Below are 23,500 nucleotides of genomic sequence, written 5' to 3'. Positions count from 1 at the left end.
TACTAACATGTAGGACCTCCTTTAGCCCGCAAAACAGCGGCCACGCGGCGAAGCATTGATTCGACGAGGTGGCGATAGGTCTCCTGGGGTATCTGGTACCATAATGTCAACAGCAGGTCCTCCAGTTCCCGTACATTGCGGGGTGGTGGTGATGTAGCGTAAACTCGCTTTCCAAGTCGAACCACAAATGTTCGATTTGGTTCATGTCAGGCCATTAACAGAAATTCACCATCATGTTCCTCGAACCATTGCTTGGCGATTCTGGCAGCGTGGCATGGCACATTATCCTGCTGGAAATGGCCATCACCAGCAGGGAACACAGTTGCCATGAATGGGTGCACTTGGTCCGCAACAATGTTCAGATAACTGATAGCTGTCAGGAATTATGCTATTGGGATAATGGGGCCTAAAGTGTCCCAAGAAAACCGCTGCCAGCCTGTGTCCGCCCAACAGTGCATCCAGGGGCCATAGCCTTTGTCGGTAATCGCGCATCCACGCTTGGACTTGGACATAATGCACTAGGAATCTTGATTCGTCAGATCAGGCCACTTTCTTCCAATCATCCACGGTCCAATCTCGATGATCTTGGGCATGTGCATGTGCATGCCGTCACCGTTTTCACAGATCCGGGTTTTAGTTGTTTACACAGATATGATAACGGTATTGTTTTAAAAAAAAACTTGTACTTTGAAACCTTTTTTCAAAAGTTTGCATTTTCAGGCCCCCAAAACACTGTTTTTGTGTAAATGAACAGCCAAAACGCATAAAAAGTTTTCAGTTTTTAGGTGAAAACGGTGTCATGTAAACAGCCCATCTAAAGCTTGCTAAGGTGACTCCACTGCTAAAGAGACACAAATCTTGATTCTACTAACTTTACTAATTTTAGACCATATCTAACCTGCCATTTCTTTCTTAAATTCTTTAAAAAATTGTGCTAACCCAGCTGCAATCTTATCTGAAGTCAGTATTTTTGAAAGATTTTAATTGGGTTATAAATCTCACCACAGCACTGAATCTGCTCTTTCAAAAGTCTCAAATTACATTTTATTGGAAACTGATAAAGGAAATGCTGTTGCTTTGGTGCTTTTAGATTTAAGCTCTGCTTTTGATAAGGTCGACCACAATATTCTTATTTCCAGGTTGGAGAGTTGTTTTGGACTGTGGGGCATTGTTTTAAAATAGTTTTGTTCTTTTTTATTACACAGAAGGTTCAATGTTTATATTGGTCAATATTTCTCTTCCCCATGTCCTCTTGTATGTAGTGTACCCCAGGGATCAATTCTTGCTCCGATTCCATTTTCGTTATATATGCTGCCTATTTTTAAGAAACATGGAGTGTCATTATGCTTATATTCAGTTATATCTTACTTTGCAGCATAAAAACAAAGAATCCTCAGGACGGCAGCTAGCCTGCTTAAATGAATTACAAATATGAAGTTATTCTATTTGGTTTAAATAAGTCATACGATGATAGTGCCCTTGATCTTGGTCATCTCTCTTCTTGCATTACTCCTTGCGTAAAAAAACCTAGGTGTTTTTTTTTTTATTACTGCAAACTAAATTTTGAGAAGCAAATTAGTGCTGTGGTTTCCATCTACGACATTTAATGAAAATCAAGTATTTTCTTTCCGCTAGAGGTTTTGAACAAATCATTAATTTATTTATCTTATCTCACTTAGATTATTGCAACTCCTTGTACTATGGAGTAAGTCATTCGTCACTCTAATGTGTCTCCAAATGGTTGACAGGCAGACGAAAGTTTGATCACATTACGCCCATTTTGACCTCTCTGCACTGGCTACCGATCAAATTTAAAATTGATTTAAAATTCATCCAAGACCAGCAGCGTAACCTTTGTGCAATAAAAGATTTCACTAGGTTTTTCTCCTAAAGGACCTCACGTCTCCTCTAGTGTTTCATAGATCTCAACAATGTCTCAAATGGGGCTCAGATTTGTCAAGACACCAAAGTCTGTAATGATGTACAATCAGAAGTCAGAGATCTCAATATGTAAAAATATGTCTGCAAATAAGTCTCATCAACTTTTTCCAAGACCTAAAGAGTTGTTCAAAAAAGCAAAAATCACAAATGAGATCTCTAGTATCTCAGTTGTTTCTCCTAGACAGCAATGCGATGCAATGGAGATCAAATGGAGACTTACAGTAAGCCTCTGCTTCTTATTTTTCTCCAGAGAAAGTGACTCTCTCCTCTTTTCAAAGAGTTTCAAAGAGATCTCAACAATGTCTCAAACTGTGCTTTCTGACAGACTTTTCCAAAAAAAAAAAAAAAAAAAAAAACAGATTTCCAAAAATAGATTTCAATATTAACTCAACTAGACCTATTTCTCTTCATAATTTTAAACATTTGACATCAAAGTTGATACTTAAATGACACAAAACAGAACTCAATTAAGTCTCCAGAGCTAACAGAGCAACCTCTGAGCAATACAACCCTCCTCCATCAACAAGGGTCACCGTGATTTTGCCAAGTAAGACATGTTCCTGGATCAATGTATTTTGTTGACCCTGGAACAACATTTCTGTCCGAAAATCTAGTCCTAATCCTATCCCTACCCCTAAACCTAACCCTACACATAACTATCTCTGAAATCAGAAGGAAATTATTGGTGAATAACACTGATGTAGATGCTTCTAACCCTGGTTGTAAGCCTCAACTTGACATAAACTGTAAACTTTAAATCTGATTGGTTGATTGGAATGTTGTTCCAGGATCAACAAAGAAGCTGATCCAGGGACATGTTGTACTTGTACTTAGTGAAATCACAGGAAGACATGATCATGCACATGAAGGTAAATACATCAATAGGTTGTAATAGTATTATGACATATTATGTTTCACAGATTGCGCATGCAAATCACACTGTGGCTGCGTGAGATGTCATCACCAGTATTTTGCATGTGCACCCGTGTTTTGTAATAATGCATTCTGGGTGTGATTTGAGATAGCAGCCATGCAGATGACTGACTCAGCATGTAGCCTTAAAAAGTGTCTGTTCGTTAAGGCTAATGAGAAAAGGCTTTGACTTCCCTTTAATCTGCTTAAGTAAAGCATGGCCTCCAATGTGAGGGACGTCTGCTCTTAACGCTAACGCTCTCCACCTGTCCTGTGCATCACAATGTGATCATGACAATAAAGTCTTTGCAGTGCATTTTTCATTAAAAAAAAACACACACAAAAAACATCATAATTGCAGTAAGTAATGAGAAAGCGCTATAATTCTTCATATATATGTGTGTGCTTGTTTATATGATTTATGAGGACACAAATTTATATAATGACATGGGTATTACACTGGTATTACAACGTAAACATGGTTTATGTGGACATTTCCTCGTAATTAAAACGGCTTAAAACATACTAAACAATGTTTTATTAAAAATGTAAAAATGCAGAATGTTTTCTGTGATGGGTAGGTTTAGGGGTAGGGGTAGTGTAGGGGGATAGAATGTACAGTTTGTACAGTATAAAAACCATTATGCCTATGGAATGTCCTCATAATGATAGGTGCTGTTAAAATTAAACAGACAAAATGTATTAATGTATGTTTTTAAAATATAAAAACAGGGTAGGGTTACAAACTTAGCCTAAATTAAGTTGCCTCTCAGTAGGGACTAGCTAGTTTGGGAATAAATGTTGTTTTTTAGTTGCAGATAAACTTACATTTCACACAGAAAAGAAAAGAGAAAACATGCTCATAATATACAAATATAAACTTGTGTTTCCCTTGTCATATTTTATTTTATTTATATAACTAAGTTGTAAATGTAATAGCTGTATTTTCTGACATTAAGAAACAATCAAGAAGTGACAAGACAAGGAGCAAGAGTCAATGCTGAGTTCCTGTTTCCAGGGCAACGGTGGCTCTCATAGGCTTTTCAGGCAGGTCATGTGACCAGCAGCTTTGACGTCACTGTGGAAGGCAGTTTGGTGCTCTGAACTAAGCTGCGGGTGAGTCTTGTGGAGTTTTTCGTTGGAGCTGCTGGTTGCATCAAAGCTGGTTCCTGATACCTGTGGCTGCATATCACCACTGAGGCCCCACAACGCCTCTTCCCTGCAGAGGTCCCCGGGTTATGGCCATCTAAAATCTCACGGCACAGCAACAGAACAACCACCTGAGGTGAGTTCTGTCTTTTTTGTCCATGTTTTGCTGTTTTTCTTGCAGGTGAAGTCTCAGTGCAGATATATCCTGGCCATGCACTGATGCACTGTCAGACAAGAGGATGAGAACATGAAATTGAAAAGAGACAGTTGAGATTTTTCAGTTTCCCGTGAGGTCTGGATGACTGGAAGCAAACTGTTGTTTGAAAGTGAACAGGATGCAACAATTTGAACTGCTGGGGGACATCTCTATCTGGAGAATGAAGGTCACCTGTATCTTCAGTTTTATTCCATTCTTCCACTGAGAAATCTGGAACTGACAGCGTGCTGGAAGGCGACTGACCTGAGTGGATTTCAGATCATTTGGCTTTGGATAAATCCTGGAACATAAGGCTTAGAGAAGGGAACACTGCATGATTTCAAAGGAGGCTACATCTGAGCTACATTACATGCACCTGGAAGTGGCATGTAGATACTAGAGTTTTTTAAATATCAGAAATTAGAGAATTAGAGCTTAAATAATGTCTATGAACAACATGCTGGGTTAAAATTTCTATACACATATAAAGGAAAGTCTAACTGTCACCAAGTTCTTCACAATTTTGAATAACGCTTCAGCTTTTTGCTGGAGTTCACTTCAAGTACAAATAGTCCATGTAATTAATTTGAGCCTATAAATTGTCATTTAAAAAGTCAGACTATGTCTGTGCAAACATTTTTAATGCAAAGGTGTCATACCGCAGTTATAACAACTCACCTATTGATTCAAAGTAACATGTGAAAGAGGAAATAAGCCTTTTGCTCCACATTACTTAATTCTCATTATTGAGTGGTTGATCACAAGTACACTGAAAAATAGAGGAATCAGGTAAAGTCATTTGTGACGTATCACTGGGAACTCTAGTTGAGTGACAAACATGTTCTTAGAACGCTTAACAAAACATCTCAGGTTCCAGGAAGTTGTTGAGACGCTCTTTTTTTTCCTTTTGTATTGTTGAGGCATGCATGTAGGCTACACGGTGACATTATTTTTATTTTTTTTTCTGACAGGCTGTTCAGAAAGCACACATACTGCTCGGACAGAATTTTGACCCACAATCTGTCTAAAAAGACACAAGTGGGTGCTTGGAAAAATGTGACGTCTGTAGGGATGTGGAAACAGAGACACACGGCTTTGTGGGAGAGTTTAGTAAAGCCCCAGAGAGCCGAGAGAGAGAGAGGGAGAAAAATAAAGAGAGATAGAGAAGGAAATTTAGAAAGGGAGAGGGGAGTGTCTGTTTAAGAGCTTCCTGTGAAGAGCTGCAGACATAGAGATGGTATAGAAAGGAAAGAAAGAAGGAAAGAAAGCTGGCGACAGGTGAAACTGAAATCACATCATTTACTTCAAGGTGGGTCAGAGAAGGTGAAAGTTCTTCCTTGCCACTGTAACCTTTGGCTGTATTTGGCTTGTAAGGCTTTTGTGTGTGCGTGTGTGTGTGTAAAGCTGCTTGAAATAATATGTTTAATGAAATACGCTACACAAATCTATTCAATTCAGACAGTGTGTGGGTAGTTGACGTATCATATAGTACTATCTTAAAAGTAAAGGTTGCAAATGGCGTTTTTACAGAGATTGAACCATTCTGGGTTCCTCAAAGAACCATTAAGTGAACAGAAACTTACTGTGAAGAACATTTTAATAATCCGAAGAAGGTTCCATGGATGTTAAAGGTTCTTCGTGGAATTATAGATGCCAATAAAGAACCTTTATTTTTAGGAGCGTAACAGCAGTGTCCTGTTGTTTGATTTGCTCTAAAACTATTTTAAACAAAAGTTTGCCAATTCTTGTATAACTATTAACTGAGCTCATATTAACTGACTACAGAATATTTGTATTGTAAAAAAAAAAAAAAAAAATTTGAAATGAACAGTGAAAAGGCACCAAGGACATATAAGATGTGTAACTCTGATGATCAGAAAGCTGAAGCATATGTTTTGAAGGCAAACATGATTATAATCTCTAGCATTTTGATCCTAAAGACCCATGTAGGGTATGTTTGGTTTGGTATCAGAGCATTATGACCAGTGCCGTCCATTAATGTCTTCTGTTTAGTTGTGCACTTCATGACAGTGTAAATATAGACCACCAGGCTAAAGAATCCATCTTCTCTGAGTTTCAGCTTCAGTATAACCGTGGTAAAAGCATATACTGTGATTATCTCACTTATAAAATGCTTCATTAGATCCTGAGAGCTTTTCACTTGACATCTCCAAGAGTCTCAGTGGACTGTGATGCCCAGTGCAATGTGAATGTGCACGGCGTTCAGATTGACTCGTAAGGATTGTGTGTATTTTTAATCAGGCTGAGGCTAAATATTACAAGTTATTATTGTAATGTAAGCTCAAGTACATAAATTCACAGTGACACCAGCTGAGAATAGTAATGGCACTTTGTAATGAGCCGTAGTGTTGAGCGACAGTGATTTCATGCTTGAGTTCATCTACATTCAATTTGTGAGCATTGAGGCTGTAATGTAAAAGCATTTCCAGTTTGTTGAAGTGTCCCGTCACAATTGCTGTAATTAACCATGATTTAAAACTGCAAATGGTATGAAAAAAATGTTTCCAAAAATAGGAGTATTACAAATATTTACTTTAAGAGCTGGAATTGTGGAGCACGTCTCACGATGGCGGTTAGTGCCGTTCTCACAGATGGATGGAAGATTTTGTCGAGGTCAAGCAAGGATAGTTTACAAGCAGTTAAATCTTTTAGATTGATGGTTGAACGTTTACATTTGAGCTAGACAAAAATGTTTTACGTCAAAAGTCTGGGTATTAATATGGATTTGCTGTTTGTTCTGACAGGAAATATGGACCTTTAACGACCTCGGTACTAGTAAAAAAAAAAAAGTCAACCGAGGGTGTGTGATATTTATAACTACTTTCAAGTACATTCACTGAATTTTTCTCAGACAAGCGAGACATTTAGAAGGTCATTTTACTCTAGCTTTCAACTGCTTATACTTGTGCAACAATTACTGCAATGTATTCCAAATGCCACACTCTTATTTCATAGTGTATTAAAACCAATTTGTGAAGGCAAAGATCTCAGCAGAGGTCACGCTTGAGAGAGAAGGTCACCATTTTTAACCTCACCCTGTAAATCCTCAAATTACGGTCACAGACTTTCTACATTCATGCAGAATCCCAGCTTATTTTGGAAAGTTTTACACATTTAATTGTAAAGGATTCATTTTATATTGCATGTTTTATTTCATATTTAATATTGGGCGATCCTGAGGTTGCAGATTAATGCAGACTCCACAGGGAAGAATGACTTGATGTATGCAAGTCTCAAAACATTTGTGATTTTGACATAGAAAAGCACATTGTTGTGTTTTACACATTACCAGTGGATTCCAGTATGTATACCTGCTGTGTTTTCTTTATCACCAAGTCCTGGTATAAGATATTTAGTGGTTCTTACATAACAGACATGAGTCTATATTTATATCCTACGGCTTCAGATTAGCCCAACAGAACCTTGAGTTAATCCTGTAGGTACAAGGAGAGAGAGCGAGAGAGATTTGTTAGCTAGTTAGCTGAAGAAAATTAAACTATGTGAAGGTAAAAGGAAAGTGTTTGATGTATTGTGTTTTCTGTGCAGTAAATGCAAAGACTCCTGCAAGCCATTTTTACATTTAATATCTCCAGAGACCCAATATTAGTATTTATTGAGTGCATCGCTTAATAATATATGGTCAGATCTTGCTAAATGTGATCTAAATTCTTAAACTGCCCCTAAAACTGATTTCCAGGGCTTTTTTTTATTTAAAAAGACATTTTTTTTTACCTTATACAGTTAATGTGTCACGTCTTATGTTAAATTCTTAGATTTAATCAATAAATTCAGTTAGAATAACAAGACACTATAGGGTTGTTACAGATGCATAAAAAATGTTTTAATATTAATTATTTGAATATAAAGTTTTGAATACAGAAACAAAAAATTGAAAGTGGTGGCAAGTCACTGTCTTAACGAGTAAGTCATTCAAGTGACTTATTACGAATGGGTCATTGAATTGTTCACTCAACTGATTCATTCAAAAATATGGATTCATTCAGGAATGAAACACCACTCTGTGATGCTCAGAGATGTGCAATCAATTTGTTTTAAACAATTTACGTTACGAAATAGAGCAAAAAAGAACAAAAAATAGACGATATTGGCAATATTGTGTCTAAAATGTAAATAGTAAAACTTAATAGTAACTTTTTTTTGTTTTATGATATAAATCTCACATGTGCAATTGTGCTGATATTTGAGAAAAACAGCATTCTTGCTTGTGTGATATTGCTTTACTATACAATTTGTAACTATATAAATAATCATATCTAACATTTTTCAGGGCATTTTTATTAATTTTAGTGGCATTTTTGCCTCAGGCCCTTGCTAATTTCCGACTCTGCCATGTAATAGCATTATTTTTAGCTCATAGAGGCCCAGTGTGAATCTTCCATGAAAAAATAATGCATTTGAACCATTATTATATATTGATTTATTATCTATTTAAATTGAATTAACCAAACACTGCATTAGCAGTTACATTTTTGTCATGTTTTCCAGTAAAAATGCATAAACACCCTTAAAACAAGATCAACAGCAAAACTGCTTAATATATAGAGATATTTTGGGCTGACATAAAGACTGTTTAATAATTTCTTTTTTTATTATTAATTATTTTGTGAACTATTTCCAAAGTTTTTCTAAAGTTTACATTTTGAAACCTGTGATATACATACTAACATGTGGAAACACTGGTAAAACCTGAATTGAAACTGATGTGGCATGAATTTAAAGTATGGCACAGATGTAAAGTGCAGATTGAGGTATACAGTTGCCAGCAGTGAGCCACAGAAACCAATAGTCTTGCTAGTGTTGGCATACAATTAAAAGCTATATGTGATGAGGTCTGTGACTAAACATTAATAACTGATCTTGATACATTTTCATAATGAGTAAGCTCACTTGATTTTTCCCCTTGATTTTAATTTTAGCATACACTGAACCTAGCCATGTAAATGCAGCATTGTAGATGACTGCTGATATGTGAAGGAAATTTCCACATTGACTAATGTCACTAGATGTACCCATGAAAACTCATAAACAGAAATGCTGTACTTTCTTCAACAGTTAACACAGTAATGTATTTTGGTGAGCTTGGGGAAGAACGAGGAAACAATGAGAGCATTTGATGAGTTCATTTCATAGACCCCTCACCAAGATGAATGCAGTGCTGAAATTTTCCACAGTCATACTTGAGTTTTGGAGCTTGAGGTTTTATTTGGCCTCTGTGGTTTTGAGGGGTGGAGGGCATACAACACACACCTTCCTGTGTCTTGTTCCAAATTTAATGGCAAACTCATGTGATAATGTTCATTTCTATCATTTTGATGGCTCATGCTTTTGTAAGGCTGTCAACACAAGTCACCTGTCACAAATCATTAGTTTGGTTTAAAAGTCAAGCTGGATGTTCTATGTGTTGTCTGCTCAGTGTTATCAACCTCATTGCATCAAAGATGAGAAGGAAAATAGTTAAATGTTGACCTCTGATTGGTTGGTTGATTGATTGATTGATTGATTGATTGATTGAAAAAACACTCTAAAAATGCTGGGTTAAAAACAACCCAAGTTGGGTTGAAAATGGACAAACCTGGGCAGTTTTATTTAACCCAACTATTGTTTGAAATAAAATTACTATATGGCTGGCTTAAAATGAACCCAAAATATGTTGGAAATTAAAAATCAGACATAATTACTCGAGGCAACAATAATAATCAATAGGTGAACATTTATTAATAAGCAATTTAATAAATGTTTATTGTTTAATTATTATTCATTAAATGTATTAATAAATGTTCATTTATTAAACATATTAATAAATGTTCATTTCCAACATACTTTGGATTCATTTTAAGCAAGCAGTACAGTAATTTGTAAACAATAGTTGGGTTAAATAAAACTACCCAGCAGGTTGGGCAAACATTTAACCCAACCGCTGGGTTAAAACAACCCAATTGCTGGGTTTGTCCATTTTCAACCCAACTTGGGTTGTTTTTAACCCAGCATTTTTTAGAGTAAGTAAGTAAGTAAATAAATAAATAAATAAATGTGTCTTGTCCAGTAAAATATCTAAATATCTTTAAAAGTATTTATTGAAAATTTTGGGGTAAAATTATAATTTTAGGGTTTTGGGGTATATAGGTGAAATAAGCTTTTACCCCACTGGCAAACAGTTTTAGTCATTTTGTTTTTGTAATTTTTATTAGTTTTTTTTTTTTTTTTTTTTTTTTAAACATTTCTACTTTACTTAATGTATTTTTATTTGTTTTAGTTTGTCATTTTAGTACTTCAATTGAAATTGATCTCAGTTAATTGCCCAAACAACATTTCTTTTTTTAAGTTTTTCATCTATTTTTTGTTTTCTTTAATTTGATTAGCAACAATCATTTTTGATAGTTTTAGTACATAGTAGATCCAAATTTTCACTATATATATATATATAGTTTTGTGGGTGTGATGTGTTCCTGAGTGATGTGCACCTGTCCTCAGCTCACTGAAGGGACATCAGTGTCTTGTGTCCACCTGTAGCAGCATCACACGGCCAAGCTGTCTGTGGGCCTGCGTTATGTAAGCGTGACGTCACCGGGGTGCTATTGGAGGCTCTAAGAGTCTTAGGGTTAATTTGAGACAGCTCTTTGAGCTGTTGACCCTGGAAATAGAGTGCAAGAACATCAGTGATCCTGCAAGCTAGCGGCTCTGCTTTATAAATACGGGCTAAGCTCAGGTTCTCAAGAACATGGCTTGTCCTGAGGAGGGATCAGAAGTGATGTCATTGATGATCGGAAAAGGCAGAGAGATACCAGACAATAACAGACATGTCTCTGACTGTCTGGAACAAACCCCTAACACCAAACATCGGCGTTGAACTTTAACCTTACAATTGTGGTGGCGACTATCTATGTATCTATCTATCTATCTATCTTTCTTACTTAAAAATAATGTTCAATACTTCGGAGAACAAATCATGAAATAAGTTTTTTTGCTTCAGAAAATGTACTTTATTTATATTCTTCCATTTTTCCAAAAGAAACATTCTATTGTTTGATTTATCCATAAATATCATTGTTGAATAATGGCACATTTTTGATATAAAGTTGCTTCAAATGCAACCGTATTTTATGCTTCACTAACAGTAAGATTAGACTGTCTGTTGCCATGACAACGGGTGGAACGTAATACAAATGCCGCATATCCATTAAGCAATTAAACTCTGATTGATCACAATGCTTTTATCCATGTGCTCCATCCACAGAAGCGGCATGAAAGTCTGCTGTGGACAAATTGGTGCTTTTGGTGCTCGGACCGGATGGGTGGAGGTAGTATGTGTGTGTGGTTGAAGGCTCTGGTTTGTAGAGAGAGGTGAGAATGGAGCGTTCGGTTTGGTCAGGCCTTTGAAGATCATGGGAGAATACACAATGTGTTCAGAGAGCAGTTCTAGATGTTCATAAATGGTCTGATTGTGCAGCCATGTGTAAGAAGACAAAAAAGTTTAGATGGTGAACACAGAGATCAATACCATTTTCCTCTAGGTTTCCATGGCCACATAATTCAAAATTGTATTAAAATATACACTACCATTCAAAAGTTTGGGGTCGGTACGTTTTTTTAACGTTTTTGAGTCTCTAATGCTCACTAAGGATGCGTTTGAAATATTATTACAATTTAAAATGTAAATTTTCTATTTTAATATATTTTAAAGTGTTTTTTTTTTCTGTGAGGGCAAAGCTGAATGTTCAGCATCATTACTTCAATCTTCAGTGTCACATGATCCTTCAGAAACCATTTTAGTATGCTGATTTGCTGCTCAAGTAATATTTATTACTATTATCAATGTTGAAAACAGTTGTGCTGCTTAATATTTTTGTAGAAACTGTGATACATTTTTTTATTCAGGATTCTTTGATGAATAGAAAGTTCAAAAGAACTTATTTGAAATCTTTTTTAACATTATAAATGTCTTTACTGTGACTTTTGATCAATTCAGTACTTCTTTTCTGAATAAAAGCATTAATTTCTTCAAAAAAAAAATCTTGCTGACACCACATATTTGAACAGTAGTGTATAATCATATAAGAGGCAGATCAAAATGAATATTATGCTAATGTCATTTTTTTTTTTAAAATTAAGAGAAAAAAACTTTTGATTATTATGATTTATCTTTAAAACTAGTTGCTTGACATTCATTTGACTGATTAATATTAACTTCAAAGATGTTTCACATTTATGACTGACAGTTTCCCACAAACACATACTGCAAGCGTGAGAGAAACAGATAAATGTAAACTAAAGTTCAAAGATATATCTTTGAACTTTAGTTTACATTTATCTGTTTCTCTCACGCTTGCAGTATGTGTTTGTGGGAAACTATATATATATATATATATATTTGTAATGATATTTCTCTCACTTTTTTCCCCACATCATTTTGTTAAATAAAAGATAAATAAACACACTATATATAGCGTCGGGCTGGACAGTCACATGCGCTTGAGCAGTGAACGAGAAAACTGATGGACTGCTTCCTGTTTACAAGAGGAGTTTCAGTTTCTCCATCTCACAATCTCCCTAGTGTTATTTTTTGTCCCCCATCACTCTCCATCCACTCTCAGTGGACATGGATAAGAATAAGGAGACATGCCATTTGTGTCCCTCATTTAAATATTATGCATATATAAAAAATGACTTTTATTGTGATTACTTAACGCATTGTTAATATAGACATTGTTCTGAAAACAAATTTACATCATGAGGGGTTTTTTTTAGCTTCTCTTTGTTGTTTTACAATGAACCAGGAAAAAGCACTGATTTCATAGAATCACCCTAATATGTGCTCTCGTGATCGTATGTGTGTAGGACTGCAGGCACGTGGATTTTTATAAGAGATTTGCATCAGGAAATGATTTTGGTGCAGCTGCACACACACATAGACACACACTGCAGCAGGTGAAAGCATCACTGCGGTCTACCAGTGGAAAGTTCAGTTGACATATGGGAAAAGGAAGAGAAATTTTAGATATGTGGCAGATATGTGTGCTTTGCATACATACTAGTACAATTACAACAAGGGGTTCGTCCCGTCAGGGTTTAGACAATGTTACGTTGCTGTTTTCTGCTGTGTATGTTTATTGCAGAGCTTGTGAGAATAAAACTGAGAATGTTATATTTGTCTCTAAAAAAAAGGGGGGGAGGAATAGACACTAATGAGAACATTGTTGAGCTATAAAATGTATGTGGATAGAAAGTCAGATCACTGATATTGAAAAAAAAATGATAAGAAATGTTTGAGTACATATTGAGGTCTCTGACTTTTGCATTCTTTGGTATCTTGGCAAATCTGAGCACATGCAGCAAATATTGCTGGGATCTCTTCACGTGTGAGCTTACTGGGGTTTTTTCTCATGATAAAAACCTAAGATACTGCTGAACGTAAAAAAAAGTCTCCATTTAATTCAACTAATACTGTAAGATCTGCGATATTAAAGAGATCTCTTTTGCCATTTTATTTCCTAGAGATCGGTGGTTCTAAACCAGGGGGCAGGGGCACACAAAGGGGCCTCAAAAACAAAACAAGCATTAAAACAAGATAAAACATCAAGGGTGCACTTGTTAAAATCACAAGGGGGTCAAAGCTTGAAAACCACTGCATTGTTTCTTATGAATTCTTTTTATGATCTTGAATGTGTGAATCCCGGTTTTAAAAGCTAAACCAGTTTCCCCTTGAAAAAAAAGTGTTCTTAATTTTATTGAATGCGTGTTTGTAGTGTACTTCAAATCGGAAAAGTATACTTTAAAAAACTGTACTTGTAGATAACATAATATTAATGAAATAAAGGGCTACTTAAGTGTACTTAAAAAGAGTTCACTTTTATGTGTGTTTCTTAAAGACAGAGGTGTGGTGAAAATCAAGTTTTTAATGTTGCTTATATGTCTCTGTGGTGTTTTTAATATGCTTTAAGACAAACCATGTGTAAGTTCATATGTCAACACCACTGCTGAGTATTTTCTCCTTAAAACCACAGTGAAAAAAGACAGTCTCAAACCCGCGGTTTGAAATCGCTGGTGTAGTGCGTTTAGAGTGGATCTCTGAGCTGGGTGAGCGAGTGGAGGCGGGGCTAATTTGGATATTTATTGATTCACGTATATTAAATGAGGCAAGGGTGTAGAGTTACATTCAAGCTATTTTAAGGCATGAAGAATTTTTTTCACAGGAAAAAATGTTTAAATATGTAATTTTGATGATAAAATTGACTACGGGGGACTTTAACACTATTTTTTTTAAAAAGTTTTGTACTTTGTAACAATGTCAAATTAAAAGTTTTTCTTTAAAGTGCTTTGTAAATCATTTTGTTTTAATAATCGTCTGTCATGCTTTATAAATGTACACTTATTTTCAGTGGCATGCACGGGGGGGCTTGAGCCCCTGCCCCTTTGATCGCAAAAGTGAAAGTGCCCTTTGCGGTCGCATCGCGGTGCCCCCGTGTTCCCATTCCCCCTGCACTCTGAAGTTTAGCTTATTGAAGCTATAAAGCATTTTCGGTAACACTATATTTGAGTGTCCTTATTACACATGTTACATGTAGTTAATGTAGTAATAACTATAAATTATGCATAATTCCATGCAACAAACCCTTATCCTAATCCTATGTAGTTAATTATTATTACTCAGTACTTAAATGTATAATTACGCTGCAACAGGCACCTTAAAATAAAGTGTAACCGAACTTTCATTTAATTGTAGTTAACATGCAATTAGCTGTATGATAAATTATATTTCTTTTTCACAAAGGTCATATTTGCTAAGGTTGAGATAAGCGTATTTACTTAAGAGTTACTTACTGTGAGACATTTAAATAACAATTTTTCACTTTTTTCTCCTTCATCTCTAGTTCAAACCAGACCATCAACATGGGAAAGCAGAACAGCAAACTCCGTCCCGAGGTGATACAGGACCTGCTGGAAAACACAGACTTCACTGAGCATGAGATCCAGGAGTGGTACAAGGGCTTCCTGCGGGACTGCCCCAGCGGTGCGCTCAGCATGGACGAATTTAAGAAGATCTACGGCAACTTTTTCCCCTATGGAGACGCGTCAAAGTTTGCGGAGCACGTCTTCAGAACCTTTGACGCAAATGGAGATGGAACAATAGATTTCAGAGAGTTTATCATTGCCCTGAGCGTCACGTCACGCGGCCGTTTGGATCAGAAGCTAAAGTGGGCCTTCAGTATGTACGATCTGGATGGCAATGGATACATAAGCAAGGCGGAAATGCTTGAGATTGTACAGGTGTGTGAGTTTATCAGTGTGATTCTCTATCACTCTCGGTTGAAACATTACAAACGTCTCCTGACAAAGTGAGAAATCCCATTTCCTCCATGTTAAAGGGATTGTTCACCCAATAATGAAAATTATTCCATGATTTACTCACCCTCAAGCCATCCTTGGTGTATATGACTATTTTCTTTCAGACGAACACAATCCAAGATATATTTAAAAATATCCTTAGTCCTCCAAGGTTTATAATGGTTTGTGAATGGTAGGCCAAATTCTGAACACAGAAAAAATGCATCCATCCATAAAAAAGATGAATCCATACAACTCCCAAGGGTTAATAAAGGCCTTTTGAAACGAAGGGATGCGTTTTTGTAAGAAAAATATCCATATTTAAAACTTTATATATTCAAACAACTAGCTTCCGGCGAAAGACAGCACGCAGAATGCGCAAGTTGACTTACGCCAAATGAGTAATCCTCTGAAGCGATGTATGACGCAGGATGTAGGAGTATCATAAGCTTAGACGCCTCTCACGGTTCAAACAAATACGGCAGGGCAACAAACTCAAGCTCATCTTCTCTTATATCGAAATCCTCCGACATTTCTCTTCAAAATTTCTCATTTTAAACTTCTAATTCGTGACTAGTGTTTTGATTTGCTCTCTCCTCTGCGCCTCCGAGTGCGTCATCGCGTCAGGTCAAAGGTTGCTCTTCCACCCAAATTGACGTGCGCAGTATGCGTACGGTCGTCCACTGTAAGCTCGTTATTTGAATATATAAAGTTTTAAATATGGATATTTTTTTTTTTACAAAAACGCATCCCTTCACTTCAAAAGGCCTTTATTAACCCTCCTGAGTCGTATGGATAATTTTTTTATGGATGGATGCATTTTTTTCTGTCTTCAGAATTTGGCCTACCATTCACAATCGTTATAAACCTTAGAGGACTAAGGATATTTTTAAATATATCTCGGATTGTGTTCATCTGAAAGAAGATAGCCATATACATCTAGGATGGCTTGAGGGTGAGTAAATCATGGGTAGACTATTCCTTTAAGGTACTTTCTTGCTGAAAAAAACAAACAAACAAGGATACAAAAAAGAAAAGGCATTCATTTTAAAATAAAATGTATCATTTGTGGAGATATGAGTGATTGTCGGCAATACAACGACAGTAGAAATGATTAGTAGCGACCTTTTTAGCGTTTGCCTGAGTTTTTGTCCAAACCTTCCAGAGCTAAGTTGATTGCCCCGCCCACAATCAAATTAACATTCAACTCTCTGATTGGTTCAATATTTTACACTGAAAACTAGTACTTTATGCCTGGTTGGGACAAGTTTCAGAGACTGTAGTCTCTGTGTTGTATCTTTTGAACATAAATGTAGATTGTGCTGGTTCCAATTAATCAGCTGTCAATTTAGCCTCTGTTTTATCACTGGTTTATTAAAGTAGTACCTATATTATGAGAAGCTTCCACAAACCACCTAAAATTACAAAACATTATCAATCAACCATTGTGAACAAAAACACATGTCCTTTGTTTTTTTAATACTTACAGAAGAGAGATTTTCTAACCTTATAGTGTATATCAGTGAATAAACATAGCAAATCAATAATATCAAGCTGCCTCCAGGTAGTGTCTAGGATTTGGCTTGTGCCTTATTGCCTTGTTTTTTAAGCAGGAAAAAGTAGCAATATTGATTTGAGCATGATGTTTTGCTCAGTTAGGAAGAGTTGAGTGCAGCAGGCAATTATATTTTGCTCATATTTAGGTAAATTTCACGCCATTGTAGCAATCGGTGAGATGTGTCAACTTCCTAAGTGCACTCCCTGAATCTGACAGCTGAGTGCACGCAAATGGCTGTAATTTCCTTTTCAATTCATTCAATTATCTGAAAAAAGCAGTCGCTATGGTTACTTTGAAATAGTTATAAAGTGATGGCTCCAATTCCAAGTCATACCCAGAGTTTTCTCTAATAAGATTTACAAAAGGCGGATTTTAGTGCTTACTTCGACCGTAACAGCATCATAGGTGCACTCCTAAACCAAAAGCTAGCAAATCCTAATGCAGCATTGCATGAATGTTTCCCTGATAAGACAATCCCTTAATGGGTTCTTAATATAGATATGCTTGTTAGAGAACTGTGTACTTAGCAACATGCTAACACCAAACTCTACTGAAATCATTTGTGTCTTCTTCAGGCCATCTATAAGATGGTATCTGCAGTGATGAAGATGCCAGAGGACGAGTCCACGCCTGAGAAACGCACAGAGAAGATCTTCCGCCAGATGGACACAAATCGTGATGGTGAGCTTTCTATCTATTCAATTCAATTCACATTTATTTGTATAGCGCTTTTCACAATACATATTGTTTCAAAGCAGCTTTACAGAGAATGCATGTCAACATTACAATTTGGAGAATGCAGTTAACTAATAATGTAATAATTTAGATAATTAATTTACAATCACTGTTAGCAATTTAATTGAAGGTAGAAGCAAAGAGCTCCTGGAAATAAAGATCTCCATGTAAATCTCCATGTAAAAGAAAAAGAAGCACCTAATTGTATTGAATGTGCGCTTGTTGTGTACTTTAAAAACTGTACTTCCAGAAACTATAAGCCTAATATTAATTAAATAAAAGTGTACTTAAAGGGTTAGTTCACCCAAAAATGAAATTTCTGTCATTAATTTCTCACCCCCATGTCATTCCACAACTGTAAGACCTTCGTTCATCTTCGGAACACAAATGAAGATATTTTTGATTAAATCCTAGAGCAGCGGTTCCCAAACTTTTTTCTTCAAAAAAAGAAAGTAGAACTTTATCCTTTGGGTCGCTATAACAGGGTCATTTAGAAAGTGGGCGTGGCTAAATATACCCAAAAACCTATAAAGCCTAAACGAAAACTCAGAACTTCACAAAAATAGGTGAGCACATGCAGCATATGACTCTAAAGAAGCATGCCAATTTTTATGGAGATCGGACCATAGGTGGCGCTATAACTGTTAAAAACCTTTTAAAAACATATGTTTTTAATGGTTTTGGATGAAAATGTGTATAACTTTGGGTGTGGTCGACTTATTTTCCCGGGAGTCATGTCCTTAGACCCCTGAATCCTTGCCGAGTCCAACGATACCAAACATGGTAGGTTTCGGCTTATGGTTTGTGCTACGTTGTGATTTAGCGCTTAAACTTTTGCGAATGTCTTCGAAACCATTAGTCCAATCGAGGAGAAACCAGCGTAGGAAACACGGAGCCTAAGTTAATTACCTAAAAGCAAAAGCCCAAATGTCAAAATTTTGATAGGAAGTGGCAAAAAAATCCAATCAAAGACGTTCTTGGGTCATTTTTTATGCTCTCATATATATATATAAGTATCTATAATTTCAAAACGAAATGAGATATTTTCACCAAAATTAACACGCATATGTATGGGCACAAAATATGTGCCCATACATATGGACATACATATGGACATCCAAAAAAAGTGGAGGAGTTTGGGCAATAGGTGGCGCTATAACTGTCACAAAACCTTTAAAAAACATATTTTTCCTTACAAAATTGCCTCTATTGGCTGTAAATGGTCTTTTCCATCTATGATCTAAGTGTTTACATGCTTGCTAAATAAAATACCTTTTTATGTGCTTAAAGGCCTTAAGTGCTTGAACCCCGGTAAGTGCTGCTTGCAGCTTTAATTGTTTTGTTTTTGTGCACAAAAAGTATTCTCATTGCTTCATAACATTAAGGTTGAACCACTGCAGTCACGTCGACTGTTTTAATGATGTCTTTAGTACCTTTCTGGACCTTGAAAGTGTTGATTATATTGCTGTCTATGGAGGAGTCATATACCTCTCGAATTTCATAAAAAATATCTTAATTTGTGTTCCGAAGATGAACGAAGGTTTTATGGGTGTGGAACGACATGAGGCTGAGTAATTAATGACAGAATTTTCATTTTTAGGTGAACTAGCCCTTTAAAGAGTGTCCACTTTCATGACTAACTCTTAACACACTTAAGTACAATTTTAAAAAAGTGCACTTAGCAATAATGCCACACAAGTGTTTTTTTTAAATGCTAACTGACCCATGCTAACCAGGCAAACACTGACTTTTTGCTTGTTATTTTTAACCTTTGAATCTTTGTTCTCCCTCAGGTAAGCTGTCACTGGAAGAGTTTGTAGAGGGAGCAAAGAACGACCCATCCATTGTGCGACTGTTGCAGTGCGATCCCAGCAGTGCCGGCCAGTGAATCAACAGCATCTCGCTACTGTCATAACCTCTCATACACAAGTCTTTCTGTTCGGTCAGAGCCTGGACTCCAAAACTACACCCCTATCTGTGCTGTCCTATCTGAGTGTCTGCGAGTTTCCCACTGAACACCAGGCATGGAAACCATTTCGGACGCCCATTTCGGCAACCATTTTTTTCCCCACAGACACACGTCAGGTAACGTTCAGAAACTGATATACAGAGGTCATGCACACTAAGCTTGTGTACATGCGTCTCTCTGTACTTTGAATTCCTCACATAAGACTTTTACACAGTAACACAATGCAAGTACTTTTGGTACTGAAATAAACTCTTTCAAAAAGAGCTTTAAAAATTAACAGAGGTTCTTTGAAAGGGAGCTGAAGCAAACTTTTCTAAGCATGCAAAATGCATGGGATAATATGACACTTGGTCAAAAATCAGATTGCATATGCTTTCTAAACACCAAACTATAGTTTATTTAATAATTATTTTCATGAATTTACTAAATTAAATCATTTTACATATACAATAACAATTGTCATTCTTAGTGTTCCTAGTATTTCAATTCCATTCAGCACATATATCTATTTAAGAGAGGCACTTGGGCGACATATCAAAGTTTTTTTTACTTGAAGTTTTTTTTCCCCAACATTTATTGCATTATGATGTCAGAGCCTGTGATAGAAAATCTTAAAGAGATGCTTGGGATCAAATTTTGTCATGATGGTGCTTCTTTTATGAGCACCAGTATAATGTTTAAAAATAAAAAATTATAATAATTCTTAAAAAATATTTTTTAAACATTAATACTTGCTGCATAGGACTGAAAATAACCAAATAGTTAGAAAATGTCATTTAAGGACAGGGACGACAATAATATTGATCTCGCTGCTTCAAAAGAGAGGAAATATGAAAAAGTATTAGACAAAAAAATTGTAGATTTAATTATGGTTTAACTTGGTGGGTGATAAAAATGTATCACACCATAAAAAAAGCTTATCATTATGAAACTTCTGTTATTGAAATGACATTTTCTTCTGTTTCAAATAATCATTTGTACAGTAAAAGCATATCTATGTTGCATTGTGACAATTTACAGCCAGCCAACAGATTCACTAGCACACTTCATAGATTTCTAGCACACTTCCTGCTCTACCCAGACCTCGATTCAGTCAATGTTCTGCTCACACCTTCAAAAAATACTACATATTAGCAGGAGCAACATGCTAAAGCAAATTCAAATTTGACTGAATCTTGGCCTTAGTATTCATTTCGGGTCTTTTATTTTTATATCCTGGGTAAAATAACAGCTCAAATCATTTTGCACATACTGCATGTGGGTCAAATGAATGTATTCTCTGCATTTTCTGGGACATTCTGTACATTTTAGGATGAATATGTGCGTATGTGGTATGTATGTGGTGCTTTTTGAGTACTCGTGTGTTTATCCAGTGTTTGTCTATGCATACATTTCGGTCAGCACTTGTGAGCGTTCTGTCAGACATGACTATGGAGAGACAATTGAAGCGTATAGGAAAGAATATTAATGTGTATGAATATGTCTGCACATTCTCAGGGTTAGAAGTGACTGTGTTTTAAAATGCAAGGGACTGTGTAAATGGATGACATATGCTTTTTGTGTAATGCAAATCCATAGTACATTTATAAATACACAAACACTCGCTCACAAGCAAACCACATCTTATTTGAGGCCACATGTAAGATGGATAGCCATCAGAAACTCTTTGCTGTGAAGTCAATGTTGTAATGATCAAATGTTTTTCAGCCACATGCTGATCAGAACAATCGTGAAGGAGCTTGAATATAAAACTAATAACAAAAGAAAAAAGCTTTTTTTTGTTTTTGTTTTTCATGTTTGTTGACTCTCCTTCAAAAAAAAAAAAAAAAAAAAAAAAAAAAAAAACGATTTAGCATCTGGCATTCTAAACCGCACAAGACAGCAACATGTGGTCAAGTGCCAAACACAGATAAATATATATGGCAAAACGAACAGTGTTCTATCACTTTATGCTGTACAACTGTTACCTGTCAAACTAAATGTTTGTCATTATAATTCTGTAGATTTTATATGGTAACCTGTACATTGTTTGAGTGTAGATATTATAAACGCAGGCATCTGTTTTGGTTATATCATAAATAAAAATCTTAAAGAAAGAAAATGTTTCTGTGTCTGATTGTCTGGTTTTAAACCCTGGTTTAACAAAATTCTACTCTGAAATTCCCATTAATGTAGGGTTAAAAGTTGCCATAACATCAAGGTTATATGTGCAATGTGTAAAATTTTGGAGGATCTATAGAGTACCTCAGAGATAATGTGTTTTTGTAGGCCAACCTGGAAGTTAGCGGTGCACGGGTTCCCTCGATCGAAAGCCTATGCATTTTTCCCATAGACTTTCGGAAAATCGCAAAAAATAAGCTCTGTGTTTAACAAAGGGTTATGACACTTACACGTTTTGTCTATCAAGATAATCTTTACAAATTAACACACATTTATACATTTTGAAGCCTAAATAAATAAAGTCGTCAGATATAAAAAGCTAACAGTAGGCTATAAACCGACTACAGCACACCATGGTCGCGGATCAACGTCACCACCACCAAGCTTCCTCAAACATTATTCAGAAAACAACTTTATTTAAAAACATGCTTGCTGATTATGATCTGCGCTGTGTATGAATACTTATCCACTTTTTCATGAGAAATGCTGTCCAAATGTCCTGTTTGTCATGATGACGTCTAAAGTCCCCGCCAAAGGAAATAGTCCCTTTTAGCAACTTGTAAGCAACCACCGTTTTTAAGGTTTTGTTAACCACAGACCTTATTTCGGGCGATTAAGCAAAAACCCATTCAAAAAACCCATAGACTTTAGGGCGATGGAACCGGAAGTCCTAAAACGCTAACTCGCTTCCGGGTTTTGCATACAAAAACACTTCATGTCTGAGGTACTCTATTCGGTTGTTAAGTCTGATGTCACGCGGCAGCACTTCCGGGTCCAAACGCTCTATCTCATACCACAAAAAAACAACAAACGGTGCTAATATACACACACGATGTGGTGTAATACTACCAAAAAATTATAATCATAACCTTTATCTCCATACCAAAATCCCAGATGGCCAGACAGTGATTCATCTTTTATAAATCGTTAAAATATTAATATCTGTGGTGCTGTGAGCACGGAGACTGTTGTGTAGACTGTAAGTATTTTAAATGTTTAACTTTTTAAAATGTTAAATGTTTAATATGAATATATATCTCTCATAAACGGCCATCGAGATGGCATTCTCAAGTGAAACGAGTCGAGGCTTGGACCCAGAAACGGCGTTGCTTACGTCACGACTTAACAAGCGGATTGACAGAAATGCAATATAATATACATAACTATGTTTTCAGTGGTGCATAAAGACCTTACATAACGCACCGTTAAGTTTTTATTACCTTAGAATGAGCCATTTCTATCACATACACCGCGGGTCCCCTCCTCCATGTCAAGTCGTCATTTTGCGCAGGCATGTTTCTACAGTAACCCTAAACGGACAAACTACTCTACAGATCGCGTTTCGTGTTGTTCTTCTTCTAAATCGTTCGTGTTTTTAGAGGCAGCTTGCATCGTCACTACGTCGAATACGCACAAAGTAGTAGTAGTAGTAGTTGGTTTATTAGAAGCAGAGACCGTTCTTTGTTAGAAGTAAGAAGAAACCATTGCTTCACACAAGCTAGACAACATGTCGACC

General features: G+C 36.2%; 2 protein-coding genes across 5 annotated transcripts in view; one reads left to right on the top strand and one right to left on the bottom strand.

Annotated features, from left to right (window-relative positions):
- Window positions 1–9,421, bottom strand: part of rnmt (RNA (guanine-7-) methyltransferase) — a 210,518-nt gene extending 201,097 nt beyond the window's left edge. The window contains exon 1 of the mRNA XM_051873113.1: window positions 9,418–9,421. The gene's annotated coding sequence lies outside the window, so the exon portion shown is untranslated. The remainder of the gene's footprint in view (window positions 1–9,417) is intronic.
- ncaldb (neurocalcin delta b) lies at window positions 3,946–21,925 on the top strand. 4 transcript variants are annotated; one of them, XM_051873127.1, is made up of 5 exons: window positions 3,946–4,138; window positions 11,475–11,538; window positions 15,109–15,505; window positions 17,696–17,801; window positions 19,649–21,925. In XM_051873127.1, the coding sequence occupies exons 3-5, from the start codon at window positions 15,128–15,130 to the stop codon at window positions 19,741–19,743; spliced, it is 579 nt and encodes a 192-aa protein (XP_051729087.1). In that variant the 5' UTR covers window positions 3,946–4,138; window positions 11,475–11,538; window positions 15,109–15,127; the 3' UTR covers window positions 19,744–21,925. The 4 variants fall into 4 exon arrangements, with proteins under 4 accessions (XP_051729087.1, XP_051729085.1, XP_051729088.1 ...); XM_051873128.1 differs by lacking the exon at window positions 3,946–4,138 and adding an exon at window positions 5,175–5,507; XM_051873125.1 differs by lacking the exon at window positions 11,475–11,538 and having other exon boundaries at window positions 3,948–4,138.
- The last annotated feature ends 1,575 nt before the right edge of the window (window positions 21,926–23,500 follow it).

The sequence above is a fragment of the Ctenopharyngodon idella genome, chromosome 19 (genome assembly GCF_019924925.1).
Source record: "Ctenopharyngodon idella isolate HZGC_01 chromosome 19, HZGC01, whole genome shotgun sequence".
In the NCBI taxonomy this organism is placed as follows: Eukaryota; Metazoa; Chordata; class Actinopteri; order Cypriniformes; family Xenocyprididae; genus Ctenopharyngodon; species Ctenopharyngodon idella.
The sequence above is the reverse complement of the archived record's forward strand: the minus strand, read 5'-3'. Positions and strand labels throughout refer to the sequence as shown.

Bases quoted from the DNA above. Each gene is read 5' to 3' on its own strand.
- ncaldb (XM_051873127.1), top strand. From the start codon at position 15,128: ATGGGAAAGCAGAACAGCAAACTCCGTCCCGAGGTGATACAGGACCTG. The intron at 15,506-17,695 runs GTGTGTGAGTTT...TGTCTTCTTCAG, and splicing joins AAATGCTTGAGATTGTACAG to GCCATCTATAAGATGGTATC. The intron at 17,802-19,648 runs GTGAGCTTTCTA...GTTCTCCCTCAG, and splicing joins GATGGACACAAATCGTGATG to GTAAGCTGTCACTGGAAGAG.